We start from the raw sequence: 24,237 nt of genomic DNA, 5'->3' as shown, positions 1-24,237 counted from the left end.
TGCCAACTTTAGCCTCTGCATTCCTAGTATCCACTTGTTAGCTTTAATCAGACTCACCTTAACTAAGATGTGTTATGGAACGGCTGTGTGCAGACAGGAATAGGACCCAAGGTGCAGACACTTGGAGGCAAAACTTGTTTAAGCCAAAATATCAAAAGAGAAAAAAATTGGCAGAGCAACATATGAGATCTGCCAGAAAGCTTTTTATCATTGAAAGAAAGAAAAGAAGAATCATAAGATCTTCCCAAAGGGTGAAAAGTTTGCTGCCATGCAGATTTCCTGATTATTTGAACAACACCAGAAAGCCTCAAAGAAAATGTATGAAACTGCCACTCTCATGTCCAGTATATAGTTGAACTGAAGTGAGACAGTACATGCCTGATTCTGCTACTTCAGAAATATCCACTCCTTGTTCATATGTCATGAAACCCAACACAGAGAAAATTGCAAAGCCTGCCACAATGCTTGTGGCACTGTTCAGCAGACACAAGTAGAAACAGTCCCTGCAATAAAATGAATACGGTAAGTAGAAATACTTAGACACAGATGTTGCAGACGCTGATGCTCAACTTAAAAGATGATCATAATGATCTTTATGACAGTTAGTACTGGACTTACTTATAACAGTTGTTGTTGTAAGTGTTATAACTCCCAAGAGAAGTGAGGAAACCAAGGCCAATGGCATAAGAGAAGAAGATTTGAGTGCCAGCATCCATCCACACCTGGAAAGGTCAAACAAAATCATCGTGTGTCTGTCTGTAGTGCATGAATGTCACTGTAAAACATCTAGCTTTTCTGGTCTCGGTTCTCTATGTGCTTTCTTTACCTGGGCATCTAACAGGCGAGAGATGTCAGGGTAGAGGTAATAAATGATCCCATCCTTTGCCCCTGGGAGGGTAACACCACGTATAAGCAAAACAAATAGCATGACATAGGGGAAGGTTGCTGTAAAGTAGGCTGCCTGAAAAAAAAAATAAAACAGAGAAAAGAGATGGTAAAGAAAGTTATAGTTTGTTTTGACCTGTCATTTCATTATTTTATTCATATTTCTTTCTTTAGTTTTACTGTATTGCACGCTTGCTTTCCTAAATCCAGCTTTGGTGTGGCACATTAGTAGCATCTTGGGTGTATTACTCTTGAAATAAACAGTTCCCACAACGTTAATCAGATCACTATAACTTCCAGTGTAATGTTTAGCTTAAACGTGAATATTACTTACCTTTTGAAAGGATAAAAATCACACCAACAGCTTTTCTTTATAGCTGCTCTTCTGATATTACTAATCAGTGCTTTAAAACATGGTGTAAAGCTTACTAAATACTTTACCAAAACTGTTCTTTGGAAAGTTGAAAGAAACTTCAACTAACCCCAACCAAGTTATGCTTTGTATCAGTTTTGCACCATTTAGATCTTACAATAAGAAACCTGTCACACACTGCACAGATAACAGTGAATCTTGTCCCCATTACTCATAAATTTCATGAATGACAAGTTCAAAAACCATACACTTCAGTATCAGATTAATTCAAATGAGTTCATAGATGGTTTTCATGCAACATCTGGAACGTAAACTGAATAGAGAATGGAGACATAGCTGCTGCATGTTCAGCAGTGTCCTAAAAGAACACACACATCAAATCCTTATTATGCTAGTTTGAAATTTTAAAATGAACAAATACTAAAAGTGAGTCCCTCAATATTTTATTATATTTTTATTTCCAATTTCACAAAACATTTTACTTTGTTTTCTTTTTTTTTTCAAAAGCCTTGTTTTTATTTTTATTTTAGTTAACTGAGCTGCCTCATGTTAGTTTTTAGTTTCATTTTAGTTAGCTCTAATAACCTTGGTTTAGCCTTCAAATATAAAACAACCCAATGATGTATACAAATTTTATGTGGAAATACATACATTCTGCAACCCTCTAATAAAATTGATTTGATTTTTAATAAAGGCTCTTTTATTGCTAATTCAGACATCTTGGATTTTTGCACTGAGTCACTGTTTTTTGTTGTTTGTTTGCTGTCAACAAGCACGGTGTTCCACAAGGCTCTAGGTTAAATCCTCTGTTATTTTTTTTAATGCACATTCTTTCACAAGGCCACATTATCAAGACTTTTAAAATCTTTTTAGAATGATTTTATGATATACTATTACGAATTTTCTTGTTTTTTTTTAAAGGAAAAATTAATAAAAATAATTAAATGTTCAGTTTTTAAATTACTAACCTTTCCTGTCGACTTGATACCCTTCCAAACACAAAAGTAGCAGATAATCCAGCTGAGGATGAGACAAAGGACCAGTTCCCATCGCAAGCCCCCAACTTCCTCAATACCACCAGAGACCTTTAAAACCCGACGCCTGGTCAAATGAAGGGAGCAGTGATGTGGGTGAGAGGGAGACCGGGAGACCACAAATGAATGGCAGGTGAAAGGGAAGGACATGTGGAAATTGGGAGGGAGGAAAACTGAGTGCTAGATTGGATTACTGACGGATGACAAAAAAAAGTGTAAGTTGAAGTGGAGAGTTAAAAGAAAACATCTGAAAATGATTATAAAGAAAGGAGGAGAGAGGGAACGAGACAAGTAAGGGAGGGGAGTGAAAAAGGGGGAAAAAAAGCATTTTGTTTAACTTGTGTAAGTTGACTATATGCTTACTGCCAGAACTCCACAACAGGAAGAGTAGTGTTCAGTCTGGACGTCATACTCAGATTCAGATGGCTTAAGTCCAAGCACGAGTCTGGTATAGGGAAATAAAACATCAGCAAAGTAAAAATGCCCATTTACAGTGTCAAAGGTGTTGCCTTCAAATTATATTTCATATATTCTATATTCAAAACTATTACAGCACACAACAAGCAATGCATACAATAGTCACTGCTTTTTAGAATATACCAGTACTGTAGTACCTGTGTTCCAGTAGTGTCCACATGTGGCCCAAGGTAAATCCCCACTGAAAGACTGGAACAGGTAAAAGAACGCCCATGCCAGGATTATAATATAAGATGTTGCACTGAATGCGATGATTAAGTGACTGGCATAGCCCATGCCTAAAATGAACAAACAAATAAATAAAATTGGTAATGGCCAATTATTGAAACTGTTCTGTTCTTGCACAGCACCTAAAGTCTGAGAGCTAAAAGGTGTTGCAGCAGACGTAAGCTATAGACAAGTGTAATGTCAGTCGAAACACTGTAAACACTTTCTCTTTGCAGAGGTCTACTGTATATAAATAAGGTCGTTGTGCGATGAAGCAGGGACATAAATGGAATGTAACCAACATATTTCTGAAATGCATTCATGTGGTTCTTACACTTAACAATCATGCGTGTAGTAATCTTTTACATGAGCATAAATAATTTATCATTCTTCCTCTTCCAGTAGCAGTGATTACTTTCCTACTGGAAGTGTAAACAACTTCCCCTCTGGCACCTTGCCTCAACACTGTTTGTTTCTATGGCAGGGGTCGGCAACCTGCGGCTCTTTTGTCCTTATACTGCGGCTCCGGGTGGTTTGGGGAAAAAAAAGAGAAGTATTTAGCTGAAGTGTATTTTATTTGTGTTTAGTTCTTTTTTTAACTTGTAGTTCTAAATTGGAAGATTATTGTGATTTTGAAATATAAAAACAAAATTATATCTTATTATTTTTTCACCGCTCAAAATAAGCGGCACACTCGCGGAAGCCGGTGTTGTGCCAAAAAGTGATTGTCTGCCAAAAACTGATTTCCAATGTTTCTGTGTATTTTTTATGTGTAATATCTTTACGTATGTTCATAAATAGACTTCGGTGAACAGGGTTTACAAAGGGGTTATATATAGAATTAAAAAAATATCAGTTTTTCAAGTATCTTTACAACTCTGTGTTATTGTACTTACATTATGACCAATCCGGTCCTTTATCCCTACTTAAAATATTTTTACAGAACTATTGTCATATTTGCTGACATTTCTGCTGTCCTCTTGGCCAACTTACTCTGACAAAAGACATTTTTAATGTTAATGAGATTTTTTTAAACTGCATAAATAAAGGTTATATAAAAGTCGCTGCCAAAAACTGATTGCGGCTTCTACCTTGTTACATGAATGTTGTTTGTGGCTCAAGATGACTTTATGTCATCCATGAGGGAAGCATTTGACATATGTTTGATATATTATAGCCCAACAAGTTACTTATAGCAGTTTAAATACGAGCAATCAATTTTTGGCAAATACCGGAAATCACTTTTTGGCAGACAATCACTTTTTGGCACAACACCCGGTATACCCGCCGAAACGCCGTGCATTTATCGAGACTTTCGACCCCAGGTAGGCCAGTTATGGATCCTCGGATCCACATTATGTCAGCAGCTCCACCATGACCTATGTTAAAACAAACACCGCTCACGCCTCACAGATGACAGTTTACAGTCCTGCGTAAAGATGAAAGCCCCGAATTCCAGATGCTGTGCGCAGAGGTTCGGGACGATAAGTCTTATTGTAAACATATCAAGGCAGACCCGACGATGTTTGCATGAACACGCTTTTCAGCATCTCTTTATTGACCGCTTTTCACACACGGTTGCTGTACGCATACAGCCGGCTGTAGCTTTTCAGCTCACAGCCCGACAACACAACAGCAGAGAGAGCACAGACTTTAAGGCGGCGAGGCGTGATTGCGGGTGCCGCTCAGGTGCGTCCGCCTCCCCTGCAGCGGCGCTGCAGACCACGCCCCGCCACACACATTAACCAGGTAAAATACATATTTAGGCAGAATTTTGCAAATATCTATATTTTAGCAGCATAGTGCTTTTTTCCAATTACTTTTTAAAAGTCAGGTCAAGGCTCTAAAAGCCCAAAGGCGATATGAGGGTGGCGGCTCACAGCAGTTTTTGTTTGCTACATGGATCATTAGTTCAGCTGGGTGTCTTTCCTTTTGTTATATTTTTTAAGAGTTCAAAATGTGTTAATTACATAAATAAAATGTAAATTTCTCTGTAGCACTTCATGGAGTTCATAAGCAACACACCTTAGTTGCTCTGTGGATTCTTTTAAAAAGCAGTTAAAAACTTTTCTGTTCAAACAAGCCTTTTGTTGATCTACGTATTTTATATTCTTTACATTATTTACATTTGATCTTTTACATTGTGTATAATGTCTATTAATTGTATTGTTTATTTTAATATTTGTGTACAGCGCTTTGTGACTGCCTGTCTGTGAAAAGCGCTTAATAAATAAACTTTACTTACTTACTTTAGTTGTTCACACAAAGCATAAAGGTAAAAAAAACAACAACAATATATGCAGTGTTATCTTCATTTTAGATTTCAAAAAGTATTTGCGGCTCCCAGTGTTTTCTTTTGCATGGAAACCGGGTCCAAGTGGCTCTTTGGGTGTTAAAGGTTGCAGACCCCTGTTCTAGGGGAATAATCGAGCACGCATAAAAATAGACAAGCCCGTTGATAAATATAAGGACTCACTGAATATGTATAAATTATGACTGACATTTCGGAGAAAAGTTTGGGGAAGTTTATTTTAATTACCTTGAAAGAGCGGACAAATCCTTCTCCAGCAAGTAATTCCCCCCTGGCTAGTGTACTGTCCCAAGGCAGTCTCGAGGAAAAAGAGGGGGATCCCGCACGTGAATATGAACAAGATGTATGGGATGAAAAACACACCTGTAAGAAAGGCGGAATTTTTCGTTCTAACGCACGGAGGAAAAAAATACTGGTGGACAAAATGTGCCTGACGACTAAGAGCGTTTCTTTCACCCACCTCCTCCGTTTCTGTAGCACAGGTAGGGGAACCTCCACACATTCCCGGGTCCAATGATCGCACCCATCACAGTCAATATGAACTCGGCTTTGGTTCCCCAGTGCCCCCTTCCTTCCACCTCTTCAGCCTTCTCTGGGTGACTGTTTGGCACACAAGCTGTGGAGGTGCCATTCTTGCCGTTTGTGGTCATCTGTTCCCCCATTTAAATGGTTTACTTGGTGCCAGATTTCCTTTGTTTCTGTGTAAAGTTCCCCGCGCACTGGACTAAAACTCACACGGGGTTGATCACACGAATATGAAGCTAAAGATGCCACTGATACGCTGGCCCTGTTACTGTGACTTGTGTTGGCTGAGAGGGGTACTCGCCTACTTAAGCTGCAGAGAAACAGGCACGTGCAGAGGGGGGGGGGGGGGGCTAGAGGGGCTTGACCACCCGCCCCTTTCCTGATGGGTGCCCAAAGTGCCCTTTTGTTGAGGCAACGTTTTAAAAAAATAATAATTTTTTTTTATGTGTGTGTGCGTGTGGAGTCCTGTCTGTGCCCCTCAACAATAATATTTAACTATTAATCACAGTTTTGCTAAATAAAAGGATCTGGCTTGCATCAGTCACATGATCACATTTAACCAATGATCGCCCTTGACGGCAGAACGCGCTGGTTACGAGCCGGGAACGAGCTCACAAAGAGCACGCGCATTTTTAGCGGTCCGGAGCTGTAAGAGAAACACAAATTAACTCAGAGACACAGACTGATGCGACAAAACCAGTAAGTAGGTGTACAGCGTACACTGTAGTGTATAGCACACAGGAGTATTAGCTTATTATGTACACGTTGGTAAGCTGTCTTGTGGCAACTGACGAACTGAAACAAACGAGCTTGCTGTGTGTGTAACAGCGTGACAAACATTACCTGCCCTTTTATTAACTGCACAAGTAGTGCTGGTCATAGCTGCTGGCTACCTGTGTAAGGCTGTCATGGGTCTGTAGCTCTGTCACCGTTTTAAGGAACATATTTAGTTTTAAAGTAAGTTTCCGGGCTTTTCCTGCCTTTCTGGAGGGATTATATTTCACTAAAAAACGATCTAATATGCATGTCCACATAATTATGCATTATTATAATATTTTAAAAAACACACGCTGTATTTTAAAGAACAAACATTAAGAAGCAGATTATATTAATCTATATTTTAAATAAGACAAAATTTGGATTTTACAGCAGTAAAATGATTGTATCTTCACAGTTTAAAAATGTAATAAGCTTTGCCCTGCACAGAGTGGATAGTGAAATAAATGGAATCATCATAAATACATTTTTTCATATTTATTACTTCCCCCTCCTCGTTGCTTTATTATTGTAGCTCTAGTAATAAATAATAATGTAAGGATTCTGGATCAGCACCGTGATGCCCATAGTATATACAGTATTCTGAAGAAGGTCTAAAATGTCACTGTGTGTTCGTGCATGTGTTTGTTTTATGTATATGGATTTTTTTTTAATTATTACTCATGATATAACATTGTCCAGACATGGCTGGTAAGGACATGAGGAGGAAACAGTAGAGCTGTGTGAGGCTACTAAAGGCAGTGCTATAACATTTTTCTGTCATCATTTTATTATAGATTAAGTGCAAGAGTTGTTAGGTGTGGATAATTAAATTATAGTTTAATGCAATAGCAAGTTGTGCCTTGTTCTCAGATAGACAGCACGTGGAGAGTGATATATGAAATGATGGGATGGAAGGAAGAAGAGAAGCAAAGAGTGATTCACAGGCAGAGCCTAAATTATTTCTCACAGTTTTTTATTGCCTTATGGTTCCAAGCGCTGTCACCAATCTTTGCATTTTGTTATTATCTCATGATACTTGTTTAATCAGCTACCATCTCTCCTATGGACTTTTTGATGTCTACAGTCTCAGATCAGCACAGCCCTGCCCTTCCCATATTAGATTCTTGATGAATGTGTGTTGTTGTTATTCAGCCTGGTTCAATGTGCCCCTTTTTAACTTTGAGCACCCGCCCCTTTAAACCTCTCTGCACAGCCCTGCAGAGAAATGTGTGTTTTCTGGGGTGCAGGGAGAAAGAGTGATGAAGTGAAGCTTGTGATCAGTGTTGCCAACTCCTCAGTAAGGAAAATCGCTATTGGTTGTCCTAAAAGTCGCTAGAAGTCGCTAAATGACGTCATCACCTAATTTGCATAATTGGTCATGCTAATGTAATTGTAACCTACGCTGCTGGAGAGAGAAATAACATCATGGACGAGACATAAAGTGAGCAAAAAACGTCCTAAATGCAGTTAGAATTTATTTAGAACTACAAATTAAATTTCTTTTAGCAATTATTGTTTTTTGTAATGTCACAATTCCAACCCTGCTCCTTTACCCGGGCTTGGACCGGCAAAAGTGACCCGAAATAGGCACTCTGGTGGAGTTACTTTGTGTGTGTGTGTTTATAAGTAGTTTTAAACCTGATCCACAAAACAGCATAAGAGTAAAAGAAGAACTGACTGCGTTACAGCACCCGCTGCTTGTTGAGAGTAAAAGTGATATGCGCTTTCACATCTTTTTTTTAGCGACTTTTCTTGGGAAAAAAGTCGCTAGGGGGTCTGAAAACTCGCTAAATATAGCGACAAAGTCGCTAAGTTGGCAACACTGCTTGTGATGGGGTCTACTGCTCCGCCTTAATTGACTCTGTGCACGAGAAAATGCTAACTTCCTGGTTTGAGACCGGATGTGGGGTTGTACATTTCCGGTAGCTTTACTTTGCGGTCAATCGCTACTGCGAAGATATACTCCAAAATTGATGTCCAAAACTCGAAAACGGAACGATCGCGTTAAGTTACAAAGAGGAGAAGGTGGGAACACTCACCACTGTTGTGTCATAAAAATCTAATGATCAATTTTGACGTTTAAAGAGTTTAGATCGATCAGTTGTTTACATCACTAAACACAAGCAGAACTGCATCACTGCAGCAGAAGACACATCGTCCACATTCAGAAGCACATCTCTGTATAGTGACTGGTCTTATGATTTAAACAGGCAAATGTTCAGCATTCAAACTACAGGTGAACAATAGTCAAACCAGATGTTTTCCCCGTTATGTTGATATCAACTAGTCAAGTACACACCTACACAGCATGTTAACAAACCGTGAAAAAAAGCCACACAAAAAATGAATGATTGCTGGTAACGGTTTCTATACATTAGTATTTACGAAGGGTATGTTGTGACTTACCTTCAAAATTACAGCGGTCCCTCGCTATAACGCGGTTCACCTTTTACCTCGCTGTTTCGCAGATTTTTTAGTGCAAGTTTGCATGCTTTTTTACGTCCTGCATCCTGATTGCTGCAGACGATCTCCTCCGTCTCTCCTGTACAGTACAGAATCGCTGCATCTATCGCTAGCAGTGTGACTCTGAAGTGCAGTGCTGTATGTCCACGATGTACACGAAACGTTTTGCACCGTCAAAAAATAAAATTGGCTACTTGATTTCACCTATCACTGGTTATTTTTAGAACATAACACCCGCGATAAACAAGGGACAGCTGAGAAATATAACATTTGAATCCATTTTCTCTTTTCCCCTGAGGCGTGGGGGAAAAATATCGACAAGTCGATGAACATCATTTACAGATATATTGGGTAAATGCCCGAGACATCTATAGAAATGTAAATCGCCGCTTTATTTATTTATTTGCTTAACTTGTTTTGGACAATAAACAGGGCGCGAATAGGACACCGGAAACAAAGCTCCCCACAGGAGTTTCCGCACCGGAAGTAGCATATGCTAACGTGCACATAGTCTGTCGCTACCCGATCCGTACCGGAAACCCGATCGGTACCCCGCATGCGCGAAAGGTGTCTACTTCCGGTCGTAGCGTTTTACGATAGTTATGGGTCAGAGTATCTGTTAAGATGTTAAGAATAATGAGTAAATCTTAAAATGTTTGCAATAATGAAGCCTTTCAGTACAATGTAGACAAAAACGAAAAATAAAAAGATAGTTACGGATCGGGACTCCCCGATCCTTACTGCACATGTGCAAAGTCGGACCGTACAAATCGGGTCTACCCGATCCGTACCGCGCATGTGCAGATGTTTTCTTCTTCTTCTGTTCATTTAATGGCAGTTTACTCCCCAGTGTACGAGGATACTGCCACCTGCTGACCGAGCGAATGAACCCTATTATGAACTGAATTGGCGTCATTGCAAACGTGTGTTAAATTTGATTTAGTGATAGTCGAGTGTGTTTATGCTTGTCTGTGTGGAGAGGATTGACTGGAATAGTGATGATGATGTCGGCTATCACTGTTAATTGTCAGTAAACACTTAATCTGGCTGCTGAATCTTCACGTGACACATTGCTAAGTCAATATTATTAAGTCTGTAATTAGGCGCTATTCTTCTTATTTTACGGCGCTGTTGTTCGGGGGACGCTCTCTGTTGAGGAGAAAAAGCATGAATTTGCTTGTATACGGATTATCCATTGTTTAAATGTCCCGATAGTCGAAAAGGAGGCAGAGCTGTTGAGAAATGCTAGGAGCTAACTGGGCGCTAACCGTATCATTCAAATATATTGAATGTCGCAATGCTGGCAAAGAGAGGAAGTGACGTAAGATTTGCGCATGCGGGGTACGGATCGGGTTTCCGGTACGGATCGGGTAGCGACTGTCACTACCCGATCCGTACCGGAAACCCGATCGGTACCCCGCATGCGCGAAAGGTGTCTACTTCCGGTCATAGCGTTTTACGATAGTTATGGGTCAGAGTATCTGTTAAGATGTTAAGAATAATGAGTAAATCTTAAAATGTTTGCAATAATGAAGCATTTCAGTACAATGTAGACAAAAACGAAAAATAAAAAGATAGTTACGGATCGGGACTCCCCGATCCTTACTGCGCATGTGCAAAGTCGGACCGTACAAATCGGGTCTACCCGATCCGTACCGCGCATGTGCAGATGTTTTCTTCTTCTTCTGTTCGTTTAATGGCAGTTTACTCCCCAGTGTACGAGGATACTGCCACCTGCTGACCGAGCGAATGAACCCTATTATAAACTGAATTGGCGTCATTACAAACGTGTGTTAAATTTGATTTAGTGATAGTCGAGTGTGTTTATGCTTGTCTGTGTGGAGAGGATTGACTGGAATAGTGATGATGATGATGTCGGCTATCACTGTTAATTGTCATTAAACACTTAATCTGGCTGCTGAATCTTCACGTGACACATTGCTAAGTCAATATTATTAAGTCTGTAATTAGGCGTTATTCTTCTTATTTTACGGCGCTGTTGTTCAGTCGGGGGACGCTCTCTGTTGAGGAGAAAAGCATGAATTTGCTTGTATACGGATTATCCATTGTTTAAATGTCCCGATAGTCGAAAAGGAGGCAGAGCTGTTGAGAAATGCTAGGAGCTAACTGGGCGCTAACCGTATCATTCAAATATATTGAATGTCGCAATGCTGGCAAAGAGAGGAAGTGACGTAAGATTTGCGCATGCGGGGTACCGATCGGGTTTCCGGTACGGATCGGGTAGCGACAGCGACATAGTCAATTCATCCGACACCGACAGCAAAACTACGGAGCCCCGCAGGGGACATGGGAGAAAAAAAAATTAAGACGGACTTTTGCGAGATCTCGCAAAACAAACTCGGGATCTCGCAAAACTTTTGCGAGATCTCGCAAAACAAACTCGGGGAAAAAAAAATAAAAAAATAAAAAAATAAAAAAACCAAACTCGGGATCTCGCAAAAGTCCATACCATACACCTCCAAATCAGCACTGAAACTTTAGAAACAACCACAGCGATGGAGGACACACACCCATTTGAGCGATTCATAGATTTTTACTTTGAGCTTGGACTAAACTATAAAGACATTAAAACTGTGCTTTGCAGTAGACACAGTTTTCATATAAGCGAAAGACATCTGAAGAGAGTTCTTAGCGCAAGGGGACACACTCGCCACAAAGCGTACTCTGACCTGGCCGTCTTGGTTGAATTTATAGACAACCAATTGCAGTACTCTGGGCAGCTTCACGGATACCGATGGATGTACGCTAAATGCAGGGAACATGGACTACGCGTGAGGAAAGAGGATGTGCGCTTGGCTTTGAAGGAGCTGGATCCCCGAGGCGTCGCACTGAGGCAAGCAAGACGTTTCAGGCGAAGGAACTATTTTTCAAAAGGGCCGAATTTCATCTGGCACATGGACTCCTACGACAAACTGAAGCCATATGGCATCTGTATCAATGGTAGTATTGACTAGTGATGTGACGTTCTGTATCGAGGCTTCGAAGCGTGTGTCGAGTAATTGAGGGGACGTTTCCGCAAAGCGCGTATCGAGGCTTGCTTCATTTATGGGAGGAGCTGAAAATGATGACGTCCGAAGCCTCGCTGCCCGGCTGTACCACGTGACTGGTTCATGAAGCGGTTCAAACTTTGCCGCGAGATATGACAGCGATATGAACCCCTCAGACTTCATTCAAAAATGTAGGTGTTTGATGGAGAGTTGTGGTTAGTGAGAGTTAGAGACAGTTTGGAGAGAGTTTGGAGGTTTATGAGAGTGAGGAGAGAAAGTCAGGAGAGAATGGAGCCAGCTAAGAAGAGGAGGATGTCCTCCCCTGTGTGGGAACATTTTGATTTTATTCCTCCCAACAAGTTATGTAAATTTCTACAGAAGATGTATTTTCATAATACCGATGGTGCAATAAAACATATGTTAAGCTGTCTTTACATTTGTACAAGGTGAAGTGTTTGCTATGTGCCAGGGAGCTGGGATATAACAACAACACCTCATCCATGCTTAGGCACTACAGAGCTTTGCATGAGAATAGGGGGAACACCGATTGTGGAGCAAGACCAGGTGAACCATCAAATGCCATGATAATATAGCATGCAGTAATGTTACTAAATGATATAACAATATTATACAATGCAATAATTGACGTGTGTAATATTTATATTTGTGCTTTGTTTTTGTTGTCTTTCCTCAGGAGAACAATCTCAAATAGATGAAGACCTGGTTAGCATGGTGATTGAGGACTCCCAGCCATTTAGCATTGTGGAGGACAAAGGATTTAAAAGATTTGTTAAATCATTAAATCCTAGCTATGTTCTCCCCACTAAAAACGTCATAAAAGCAGTGAAAATTTAGTTTTTACAGAATAAAATGTGGGCAGGACTGAGGCTCAAAGCCTCAGTGTGTAGCTGTCCATACCTGAACGTTACAAAAGCACAACCACTGTCCATACCCCAACCACACCTCACCTCACAGTAAATGATCATTTCCATTTTAAGCATTTCCAAATGATCATTTTCCATACTGCCAGCATAAATATACAAAGTATACTGCCATCACTACAATATAGATGTTTTACACACTCCTTTTGTTGTTGACATTTACAGGCTGTGTGCAAAAGGCCACACTATTCAAATTCATGCCAACTAATATTTTTACGTCCAGCAGATGTCCTACTAGAGCAAATGAAGCTTCAAGAAGCTTTGCGCTGGGGTGAACCAATTGGATGAAAAGCTTCAGTGCTTCATGAAGCTTCATCTGCCCATCACTAGTATTGACGGTTTCTCTAGAAAAATAATCTGGCTTAATGCGTACACAACAAATAGTAATCCGAAAGTGATCGGGGGGTATTACATAGAAGCGGTGCAGCGTTTAAAGGGCTGCCCTAGAGTTGTGAGGGGCGATCTTGGAACTGAAAATGGCCATGTTAGAGGCTTTCAGGGTTTCCTTGTGCCCGTGGCTCCTAACGACACCCTTGAGAGTTACTTGGAGGGAGCAAGTACCGCCAATCAAAGGATTGAATACTGGTGGCGTTTTCTTCGCAGCCAGTGTCTGGAGTTCTGGTTATCCTTATTTGCAGACATCAGAGACAACGGGTACTTTGATGGTGGGTTTCTGGACAAAAACCTCCTTCAGTTTTGTTGCATGGGACTCATCCAGGTGAGTTAATAAAATATGTTTTGTTGCGTGTATGGATGCATGCGTGTGTGAGTGAGAGATAAAAGAAACTGAGGAAGTGATAGAGAGGTAATACACGAAGTACTGTGAGAGATGAGACCTGTGCCAGGTTTAGGAAATGGAGAGACTTGCAGGAAGAAAGAGACAAGACAGGGAGAAGCGGTTGAGAGGAGCAGGGAGTAAATGAAATAAAAAATTGTGTAAATACTATAATTTAGGCTTAAGCAATCGGCCGCCTTAAGGAAGAGCTCAACAATCAAGACTACAGTAACATCCAGTGTTGAAGAGTAACGGAATACATGTACCGCCGTTACGTATTTAAAATACAAAATATGAGTAACTGTATTCCGTTACAGTTACTGTTTAAAAAGGTGGTATTTAGAATACAGTTACTTTGTTGAAATAAATGGATTACACCGTGGTACTTTCCTGTTTCATATTGTGGCGGTCAGGACTGTTTGGGTTTTGTTTGACAGCTACGTTCTGTTGCTCCAGGCGGCAGCGTTACGGTTGCCATGGTTACAGGGTGACGCTCTCTCTCTGCGTGTTTCCTGGGTGAGAGAGGCCTTTGTTGTTGTTGTGCTAAGCTAATAGGCAGAATGCTACAGGCATAGCTCTAAAGAATGTAGCATCATAGGCAGTGTAGTCCGTGCTGCAGGGAAAATGGACTGCCATACCCCTGATGTGTCTGTGAGCGAGGGAGGGAGAAAAAAAAGTACGAGCTGTCATCGAGCAGAAACGGGAGCTGGAAGCATGTAAATATAATAATAACCACTGCAGCCAAGAAGAGTGCCTGACGTAAGTAAGCTATTAAGACTAGACTGTACACCGTGTTCGTGTTTTCCTCCAAAAACAATAAGTTCCGTTGGAGCAGCCTTTCAACGCCTCTCTCTTGCAAGCAAAGTTGACCCAGACAACAAAGTAAAGCTATTTTTTGGCTACGACCCGACACAGAACCCACCGTATTAGCCAGAGGTCCCTTTATTATGGTTCGGAGCCACGGACCTTCAGTAACAGTAATAAATCACAGCAATAGTACATTCACGTAGTTGTAAACAGCATGATAATATATTAAGTAATCCAAAGTATTCAGAATATGTTACTCTCATTGAGTAACGTAGCGGAATACGTTACAGAATACATTTCGGGTCATGTATTCTGTAATGGAATACATTTTAAAAGTAACCTTCCCAACACTGGTAACATCTATGTTGAAGATGTTGACATGGCATATGAAAATTTCTTATCTATAATATTAACTATTTACAATTTGGAATTATTTAGATTGGAATATCCAAATAACTTACAAATACAAAATACAATGATCAGTGACATAAAACAAATTGATTATTATGAGGGGAGTAGATGAGACAAGCAGGTAGTAATAAGACTAATAGTACTAATGTAAGATATCACAGCATAACAGTAACCGTAGTTAGTGTGTGAAACACTTGTACAGATGACATTAGGTAAAGTACATGATTACAAAAATTCGCATGATTGTTTAAAAATAATAAATTGCATAAATATAAGAAACCTTCCTCTCAGTGAGTGAGTTGTCTCATCGTGATCTGCGTATATGTATATACGTACATGCGATCACATTTCTTAAATTTCTGTATTCTTTTTAACAGGATGAGCTGGATGACACTGCACAGGTTTGGAATACACACTCCATCAGGCCATCAACAAACATCAATATCCCCAGTGGTCGACCTAATGTAATGTATACATTACCTGAGCTCTACGGGACAAGAGACTTCCTTTGCCCCACTGAAGAAGAAGATGTTGAAATGTGTAAAACTGAGTGTGTTTTTCGACTGACCAAACCATGTGACCCCGATGTATATGAACTGTGCAATATCATCATGACTGAGTCCCATTTGACTCCACCAACAGACCCATATCAGGCTGTGAACTTGTACATGCATTTAAGAGAGAACATCATGGCATTAGTGTAAATTGCATACACTGCAGCAGAGAACATTTCTCAAAATTGACCTGTGCTATATGTGAGAAAGCTAACTTCTGGATATTAAACAGACTGTAAACTGTAAGCTTTCTAGTACACAGTCATTTATGAGAATATCTTATATAGAAATATTTATTGTTGTGTTCCAGGAGGGTCAGTGAACTAAAGTATAAAGGGGAGTCTCTGCCTATTAATGATATTCTGAGTGTTCTTTAGCACAAAAACATTGTAATGTTCTGTCAAATGTTATCAAGTTCTATGTCTATGTGTATTACTTCGAATTACTTTAACTGTCTATTTGGCTTGATACATGGATCAAAACATAAGACACGTCTTAATTTAATGTGTTAGGAGTTTTAATGTACAGTGTTTACTCAGATAATGGTGGTTTATGTTGAGTATTTTGTAATAACTTTTAAATGGTGAGTTGGTATTTATTTACACCATCTCTATTTGTTAATGATGGGAATGTTTAGTTGTTTATGTTGGCTATAATACAGTTTAAAATCGAAGAGATATTCTAATATGCCTTGTTGCTTTATATATATTATAACACCAACTGTCACACTGGCAAGCTACATGAAATGGTACTAAGGGGCATCATAATCTGAGGGGGGGCACCTTGGCATTTTTCTAAACTCAAGTTTCTCTGTCTAAAAATATAATTATTTCATGTCATTTTTGCTATTTTTTTTTAACTATTTATTCTGATTCCAGACGAGCTTTAGTTTTTTAATGTTGGTTAAACAAAACTGAAAAAATAAAGAACTAAATCGAGACCTTTTGAACTCTTAGAATTTCTAATAGATATAAACATTCTTTTTTGGTCACTGAATTTATCTGAAGCTTATTTTATCAGCTGAATAACAAATTCTTTGCACCCACCTGTTCTGTTGATGAACAGCAATTTCATTCGAATGCTATTTTTGCAAAACTCACCACTTCTGAAAGGATGATATGTGTTGTTGAACTACCGGATAAATAAACTGAAATCTAATCAATTTCTAATTTTTTTTTTGGACTATGTAGTACAGACAACTAAAAAATTGCAAATGACAAAAGCATATCGACAACATCTGTGTATTGACTGCCTGTGTTCCCAGGCACTTTAATTTCAGAGAAGGGTAGACAGAAGTGCATAATCTGTCAAAAATATAGCAATATTTTATAATTAACCATATATACTATTTGATCTAATTAGAAATCCTGGCCTACAATCTTGTTTATCCAAGAAACTGTTAAATCTGATAATCATTGCTTGGTAATTTGTAATTATATAAGACAGTATAAAGAATTGTGAATCATCTGTATGTCACATTATGGCAAAGTCCTTTCAAAAAAGATAACTTGTGATGGCAATATGCTTTTTAACAAAACAACTAGTAAACATTTCAGAAGCTAATCAAGGGAAAATAGGACTTATTGTTACAAGATGATGTTTATAGGCCACATCAGCTTTAAGAATTTGGAAACAGGATCTTATCATTAACTTTCAATAACTTTTTTCGCAACCATAGTGACATTCTTTACTAATATTAATGGACCTTTCACCCTAAAATCAAATTTACACATTTTTCTGTTCGCTAGCTGTAGTATTCGTTAATCCACATTGTTTTAGTGTGAGTTGCCCAATTTTAGAGATATTGACTGTACAAGCCTACCCTTCTCGTTTCACATGGTACTTAATGCTTAGTAGCAATGTCTTTATGTAGACCTTATGTAGCTTCATGTAGTTTTTCAACAAGGAAGAGATCTCTACAGCTAATATCTCCCAAAACTAGGCAACTCACGACAAAACATTCTAGATGGATAAACAGCAAGCCAATGTGTGTCACTGCGGGGTATGCAGGTGTGTTGAGAGAATGTACCCAAAAGCAGACAAGGAGAGAGAGAGGACACTGAACTTAAAACAAAAGCGAGCCTTTATTCTGGCTGATGGCAGGAGTAAAAGGAAACAATGACAATGTGTACAGCAGATTTTGATGTGATCTGTCACTCTAACGCTAAACACAAACCTTGTTTTCAACAGAAGTTAAAGATGCGGTCATTTTCAAAGAATTTTAAACAATAAAGAGTCCTTGTGAAATCTGAGCTAACATACAACTAAACCATCAGAAAATTAAATTTGTGACTGCTTATTATACAGCTGAATATATCAAATGCTTCAATGACAAATGAAACAAGACAGAATTTATGAACTCAAGGATAATCATACATATAACAATTACAGCTGTAACCATTAGTACACTCATCAAGTTCAAATGATGTCCATTTCAAAGTAATTGCTGGAAAGGACATTGTCGAACTCTGTGCGAAATTCAGGATAAGAACTGTAAGTGCATGGCACTTCAAGGGTAGCTCCACAGGTGTGAGCAACAGGCCTTCTGTTGAGCCCACTTTCAGCATTAAAGCACACCAAAATTTTGTCAACACATATCACAGAAGATCCTGTGCAGAAGCGCAGGATTTTTTCAGCTTTGGTTTCATCAGCGTTTTTTAACATAACGCTGAAGATGGTTAAAGGTTGTCTGTTCTCCGTGAGACAGCATCAATTTTGTTGTTTCAAATAGCTGCACTAGTCTTTTGCCTGTGGCCTTCTTTGTCTCATACAGAGATAACACACTTTCCTTGTCTGCCAGTTTCAGCTGCAGATGTGCCATGGGTGTGGAGAAGCAATCCATTATATACTTTGGCTCTTGGAGAATGGCCTTATGAGCCATTGTTTCAATGGCAGGCTGCATGTTGTTCTTAGGTGGCAGGAAGTGGGAACCCATCCTTGTAAAAAGGTCAAGCAGGTCCTCTTCATCATTTTCATCCATTGTGCCTTGGAGAGCCTTCTCAACAGCTGATCTCTCAACAGGAGGGAGATAGTTGAGAAACGATGCAATCAGAATGTCTACATCAACTGAGTCCATTCCGTGGATGCAAGCTAAAATGAAAGCCTTTGACAGCCTCACTGGAAAGACACCATGGTCTAGTAAGCCTTTCACCCATATCTGCCCAACTGCTGGCCATTCAGCCTCACTAAAGTCTGGTCTCAGCCTTGGAACTCGTTCATTTTCACCTTCACACTGTTCCAAAAATTGCTCCCAAAATGCAGTGTAAACCTCCCTTGACACCCCAGCATCATCAACAGCATTTTCATTTACAAAGTTCATCTTTAAAGTCTCATTCAGAATGCTACTGTCCATAAATACAGCCAAAAGATCATCAACAACTTTTATCCTGCGAATTGATACATGTAGGGGGCTCTGTGGGTCTCCTGAATTTGATGGGGAAAGTTGGTTGCTTGAATCTAAAGGCAAACCTTGTGCAATGAAATTCAGTCCATGGTCCTGAGTAAAAGACAAAACATGCACATTCCATAAGAAATGCAAATGAATTGTACAGATTACACAATATCAATGTTCTGAAAAAGTTTGAAATTTATTTGTCTAATTTTAGTGGGCTGTACATTCCCAAACCATGGTTGCACTGACAATTTATGTATAACATTCACATTTTGGCCTGATGGATGTCCTCGTATGCCTCACAGAAAATTATACAAGTGTTCTTTACATGTATGAGAAGACTCACTTCTGTGCAAAAAAGGTAGAGAACACAATAGTGACACCAAAACAATGTCTCACTGCTGTGTTATGTAAATAATTTAATTTCAAGACTAAATTTCCTGTTTAATCTTATCTTAATGTTAAACACTGGAATTGTCTCTCAACTGACAATATCCTTTTAATTCAAATGGACCCACAAACTGCCATATCCTCAGAAAATAGCATGAAATTTTGGCATCTCTACAGTATGTAAAGATAGGTGTTTATGGTTGCCCGAATTGATCCATCTTACCTGTGTAATCTGGGGTGCTTCCTCCTGTATTGACTGCATATGGGGTGTGGGCAAGCCATTAGTTGAAGACAATGGTAGCAGGAAACCATCCATAGGTAATCCATTTGTGTCGGCATTCTGAGAAGGAAGTATTGCATTAACTGACAACAGACACCTTAACCCTTCAAGATTAGAAGACTCTTCTTCAATCTTCTACCTTGGCCTATTCTAAATCATGAATGTTCTTAAAAAGTCTGCAAAATATGTCAATAGGTCTTAAGAAATAGAAAAAAGATACACCTCTTTATTTTCAGCCTACATGTCTCACTTACAAGAGTAAAAAGACATATTACAGTGGAATTCCACAGGTTTTTATCAGATCTTGATGTACTTCTTACTACTTAAAATGTTGTATTATTGCTGCAACAAAATCAAGTTTTAAACAAACAAGAGATGAATTCTGATTAATAGAAATTGAGCAAGTGTTTCACAGTACTGTAGGTTATTTCTTTTAAGATCCAAAAGAATAATATTACAGAAAATAACATACATGCTTAAATTTTGTCCAAGCAGGAATGCATGATCAGCTTTTTTAAAATCAGAACTATGCAAGTTATTGAATTTGATTATTAATAAATTTCCATATTTTGTAACACTTACATAAACCATATCAACCACAACTGTCCATGGTCTTACCTGTCTGAGATCCTCACTGTTGACATAATTCAGGGTTATCACGACTGTGTCATCACCATCTGCTCTGACAAGATCCTCTTCAGGATTCCATAGAACCGTATCCACTTCGTCTGTGTCTGGAAAACAAAATTCCAAATCTTCTGGAAGTTTCTCCCGGGACTCTAGTTTGAAGGATTTGTTAGGAACTATACTGGTCAGATCAATAATTTCAGAGCAGTGGTCAGGGAAATCATGATCACTTGAGTCAGTCTGCTGCTGCTGTCCCACAACAGTGTTTTTAATGTCTGTTGGGGTTGAATGCCTATGATGTGATTTTCCTGGACTTTGTGTTGTCACTGCCTCGCAGAGTGATTTCAGTTTTTTTGGATTGTGTCCCATCTGGAAATTGTGAATCTGTGAACCAGAAAACAAACACAAGAAACAAACGAAAATAACTCAATTATTTTTTCAGCAGCCAGTCATTTAGTACATGTTAATGAATACAAAGCTGTAAGTCTTTCACAGATGTATTAAATGTACCTTACCACACAAGTCAACAACAAATTCCTTGAATAATTTCATCCTACAGAAGTGCAAATATTCGTAGATGTACATAAAGCACTTGAATAAGACAACTCTTTATTGCCGTTGCACAGTCATACCTAGTACAATAGTACAACAAAATTAGAACATGTCGCATGTTACCACCAAGCACTAATAAACACAACAAAATACAGTAACTTTAAAGTGATCATTATTTGTAATAATAACTTTCTTATTTTAACAAACCTGTTTGCCAGTGTCACTGTCAGATGAATCCCCATGGTCAAGTAGATCTGGGACAAAATCATCTGTCTCACTGTCAAATCCAAGTAATGTCACCGGTGAATCTTCTTCAGTTATGCTGACAGAAAAATCCTCTTCAGATGAGGACTGAACTGTTGATGGTGTTTCATCTTTTGTGCAAATGTAAAATCTCATGAGCTTCAATTTGGTTTGTTCATAAAGTTTGCCAACAGTGTCATCTAAAGCAATCGGATTTCTTTTAAAATCACAGACATCAATGACAAAGTCTTCAACTCTCCCTTTTGGCGAGTACCCATCTGGAAAAAACAGGTCCTTTCCCATTTCCAAAATCTTAGCTACAGTTGTAGTTTTTTCCACAGTTGCATGTCTTGTTCCTTCACCATTTCTGGTTCTCACTTGACGGTATTCATTACTGCTTAAATGAAGCCATCCGATTTCTATTTTTCTGCAGGTCTTCTCTCCTGCAGTATTTCTCTGTCTTGCCATCCCTTCACCTTGCTTGTGGAACACACCTGATGAACCACACAGCACTCCTTTGGTTTTTGATCTTACTTTCCGTGCCGCAATTTTATCTCTTAGGTTCTGCAGAAGAGTCTCTTTATCTGTGCTGTACTTAGTTTGTTGACAGAAGGACTGGACAGCTACTCTGTCACCATATGTCCTTATGTATTTTGCCATTTGTACATCAGTCATGACGGACAGCACTGCCTTATCCACCTGCAGACATAAAACATTAGAGAAATGCTATTAATATACTTTTATTCTAGGAAGCCACACTAGCACACATGGAATACTAACTGTATTAGAAATAGAGTTCTTAATCACTGTTCATGATCATTATCAAAAGTTACTCTGACAACTTGTGTCTTATTACCTTACTGTTGCTCTGTTAGTATTAGTATAGTAATAGTAGTAGATATTTATATACTACGTTACTAAAAAATATTTTGCTAGTAAGGTATAAGTAAGGTAAGTTCCACCAAGTATTTTGTGCTATGGTGTCCATGTTACCATGGTAATGGCACAGCCAGATAACAACATCCAAATTCATGGGCTGCAACCTCTTTTTCTTTTAACTTTATTTATCACATTGTCCAAATTCATGGGCTGCATCCTCCTGAGGACGCTTTTGTAGACCGATTACGTCACAGCGATGCGCCGAAGGCTATCCAAAATCCTTACTAGTTTTTTTTTTATTTGCACAGAAATGTACAACAATTATGGCAATCTCGACAAAGATTCTATTTTAAATTCGTAGACTCCTCCGAATGCAGCGGACAAATGCGTCCTCCTTTTCACCGAATTTTTTTTTTTTAATTATTAAACTTTATTAAGAAACAGTATACAGAACATGTATACAACCAGAACAAAATTAACATATACCAGGGGGTGTAATACAAAGAATTACATACATTCACTTTTCACCGAATTTGAAGGATGGGTCGGGGGTGTGCTTCGTGGCCCACCATATCCCAGAATTCAAAGTGCGGCCCAGCCAAACTCAGTTTCCGGTAATGGCAGCCGCTAATAAGTTTTAAAATGACTGTTATTAATCTTTCTGGGTCACAAAATGAACTTTTAACATATTTCAGGCGAGAACGTGGGTGTGTAAACTTGAAATATCTGCTCGGTTTATCAAGATATATACATATTTGCAAGTGCTTCGACGTTTTCGTTGATGTCTGTTACCCACCAGCTCGATAGCCAGCCTAGAGCTCAACGGTCACTAAAGCCGCCGAGAACGGCACAACTCCCGGCACATCATTTTCAGCTCACCTCGGACTTTTGCTACTCAGGCTAAACGTAATATATAAAACACTTAGACAACCTAAAAATGTTAATGTTTGGCTTTTTTCAGTGTTTTATTTGTTCGTGAGTAAACCGGTTTGGCTGAGATTAAAGTTATTAGATTAAATTAGATAAAATAAAACTTTATTAATCCCCTGGGTGGGTTCCTCCTTGGTTTTTACACCGCTTATGCTGGGCTCACACTGTGCGATTTTTGGCCCATTTTGAGCCGATTTTTGAGTCGTGCGACTGTTTTTGCGATGGCCCGATTTTGGCCTTCGTCGTGCATCGTATAGTATACCTGGGGTAACGAGAAGCGATTAACACCTCACGACCAGCTCCCGATCATCAATCGCTTGGTCGTGAGGATTTCAAATCTGTTTGTAGCAATTTAGCAAAGTTGATGGCGGTGGTGTGCGTGTCTGTGTGAGTGAAAGACAGAGAGGGAGAGCAAGCGACAGAATTTCTGTTATAACCTTCATTTTATGGACGCACAGTGTGAGCACTCGGGTCGCATCAGAGCATCGGGTCGTATAGTGTGAGACCCTGCATCGTGACCTACGAACTTCTAACCCCTGCGAGTCAATGTACAGTTTGAGCAGGAGCTGAATCGCGCGACTGTAAAAATCGCACAGTGTGAGCCCAGCATTAGATAGAAAGGAGCAGACGGACGAGTTTAATAAACTCCACCAACGCAGTGGTGACGCTAATCAGAAGGCTAGACCGTCCAATTTCCCCAGCCGTTTACTTCCGGCCTACTTCTGAGGACCCGCCCCACGTAGACCACGAAGCCCGAGTCCTCGGGAGGATGCAGCCCATGAATTTGGACACGATTTGAAATTTCAAAACATATGTGCACTTAACAGTTATGTTTAATGAACCTGAACATATTTACAAGAATTAACATTAAAGGCCTGCATATACGACCTAGGTTTTTCAACAAGTTTCTCGCCTTTTGAATCGCGGTGTTTAATGCTTTGTTGTTTATACGTACTTTGTCTTGTTGCATGTGCATGATGTCGTCGTGTGGGACCTCTCTTGACCGCAAGAAATGTTCTAAATCCTCCTCCATGTCTGCACCTACGGGGGCTCCGTACTCACCCTTCAACTGAAACGCTATCAAAAGGAGCGGGATCTTTTGCGAGATCCCGAGTTTTTTTTTTTTTTTTTTTGTTTTTTTTTCCCCCCGAGTTTGTTTTGCGAGATCTCGCAAAAGTTTTGCGAGATCCCGAGTTTGTTTTGCGAGATCTCGCAAAAGTTTTGCGAGATCTCGCAAAAGTCCGTCTTAATTTTTTTTTCTCCCATGTCCCCTGCGGGGCTCCGTACAAAACAAAGCCTGGGGTACTGAACATTTCAACATATTATTCATCCTCCTGAGAACAAAGGAAAAAATAATCTTCTCAATTAAACCTTTTCTTTTGTTATTTCCTTCCTCTTTGGAGCTAAAAGACACA

At 39.4% G+C, this 24,237-nt stretch overlaps 2 protein-coding genes and 1 pseudogene across 3 annotated transcripts in view; 1 reads left to right on the top strand and 2 right to left on the bottom strand.

The window, feature by feature from the left end:
• Positions 1 to 6,127, bottom strand: part of LOC146510225 (sodium- and chloride-dependent GABA transporter 2-like) — a 15,061-nt gene extending 8,934 nt beyond the window's left edge. Inside the window, exons 1-8 of the mRNA XM_085174274.1 lie at positions 5,748 to 6,127; positions 5,516 to 5,650; positions 2,907 to 3,047; positions 2,656 to 2,737; positions 2,227 to 2,359; positions 827 to 961; positions 619 to 722; positions 379 to 503 (exon numbers count right to left, since the gene is read on the bottom strand). Of these exons, the coding sequence (XP_085030400.1) occupies positions 379 to 503; positions 619 to 722; positions 827 to 961; positions 2,227 to 2,359; positions 2,656 to 2,737; positions 2,907 to 3,047; positions 5,516 to 5,650; positions 5,748 to 5,949 (1,057 nt within the window). The 5' untranslated portion in view covers positions 5,950 to 6,127. The remainder of the gene's footprint in view (positions 1 to 378; positions 504 to 618; positions 723 to 826; positions 962 to 2,226; positions 2,360 to 2,655; positions 2,738 to 2,906; positions 3,048 to 5,515; positions 5,651 to 5,747) is intronic.
• A 5,189-nt stretch (positions 6,128 to 11,316) lies between these two features.
• LOC146510224 (uncharacterized) lies at positions 11,317 to 17,174 on the top strand. The gene is made up of 3 exons (XM_085175203.1): positions 11,317 to 12,008; positions 13,314 to 13,701; positions 15,354 to 17,174. Exons 1-3 carry the CDS (start codon positions 11,551 to 11,553, stop codon positions 15,678 to 15,680), a joined length of 1,173 nt encoding a protein of 390 aa, XP_085031329.1. The 5' UTR covers positions 11,317 to 11,550; the 3' UTR covers positions 15,681 to 17,174.
• A 107-nt stretch (positions 17,175 to 17,281) lies between these two features.
• On the bottom strand, positions 17,282 to 23,898 carry LOC146510223 (uncharacterized; annotated as a pseudogene). The gene is made up of 5 exons (XR_014876504.1): positions 23,778 to 23,898; positions 20,978 to 21,712; positions 20,210 to 20,602; positions 19,535 to 19,651; positions 17,282 to 19,026 (listed from the first exon to the last, which is right to left on the bottom strand). The product of XR_014876504.1 is annotated as an uncharacterized LOC146510223 (transcript).
• Positions 23,899 to 24,237: the final 339 nt, after the last annotated feature.

This window comes from Neolamprologus multifasciatus, chromosome 10 (genome assembly GCF_963576455.1).
Source record: "Neolamprologus multifasciatus chromosome 10, fNeoMul1.2, whole genome shotgun sequence".
In the NCBI taxonomy this organism is placed as follows: domain Eukaryota; kingdom Metazoa; phylum Chordata; class Actinopteri; order Cichliformes; family Cichlidae; genus Neolamprologus; species Neolamprologus multifasciatus.
The sequence above is the reverse complement of the archived record's forward strand: the minus strand, read 5'-3'. Positions and strand labels throughout refer to the sequence as shown.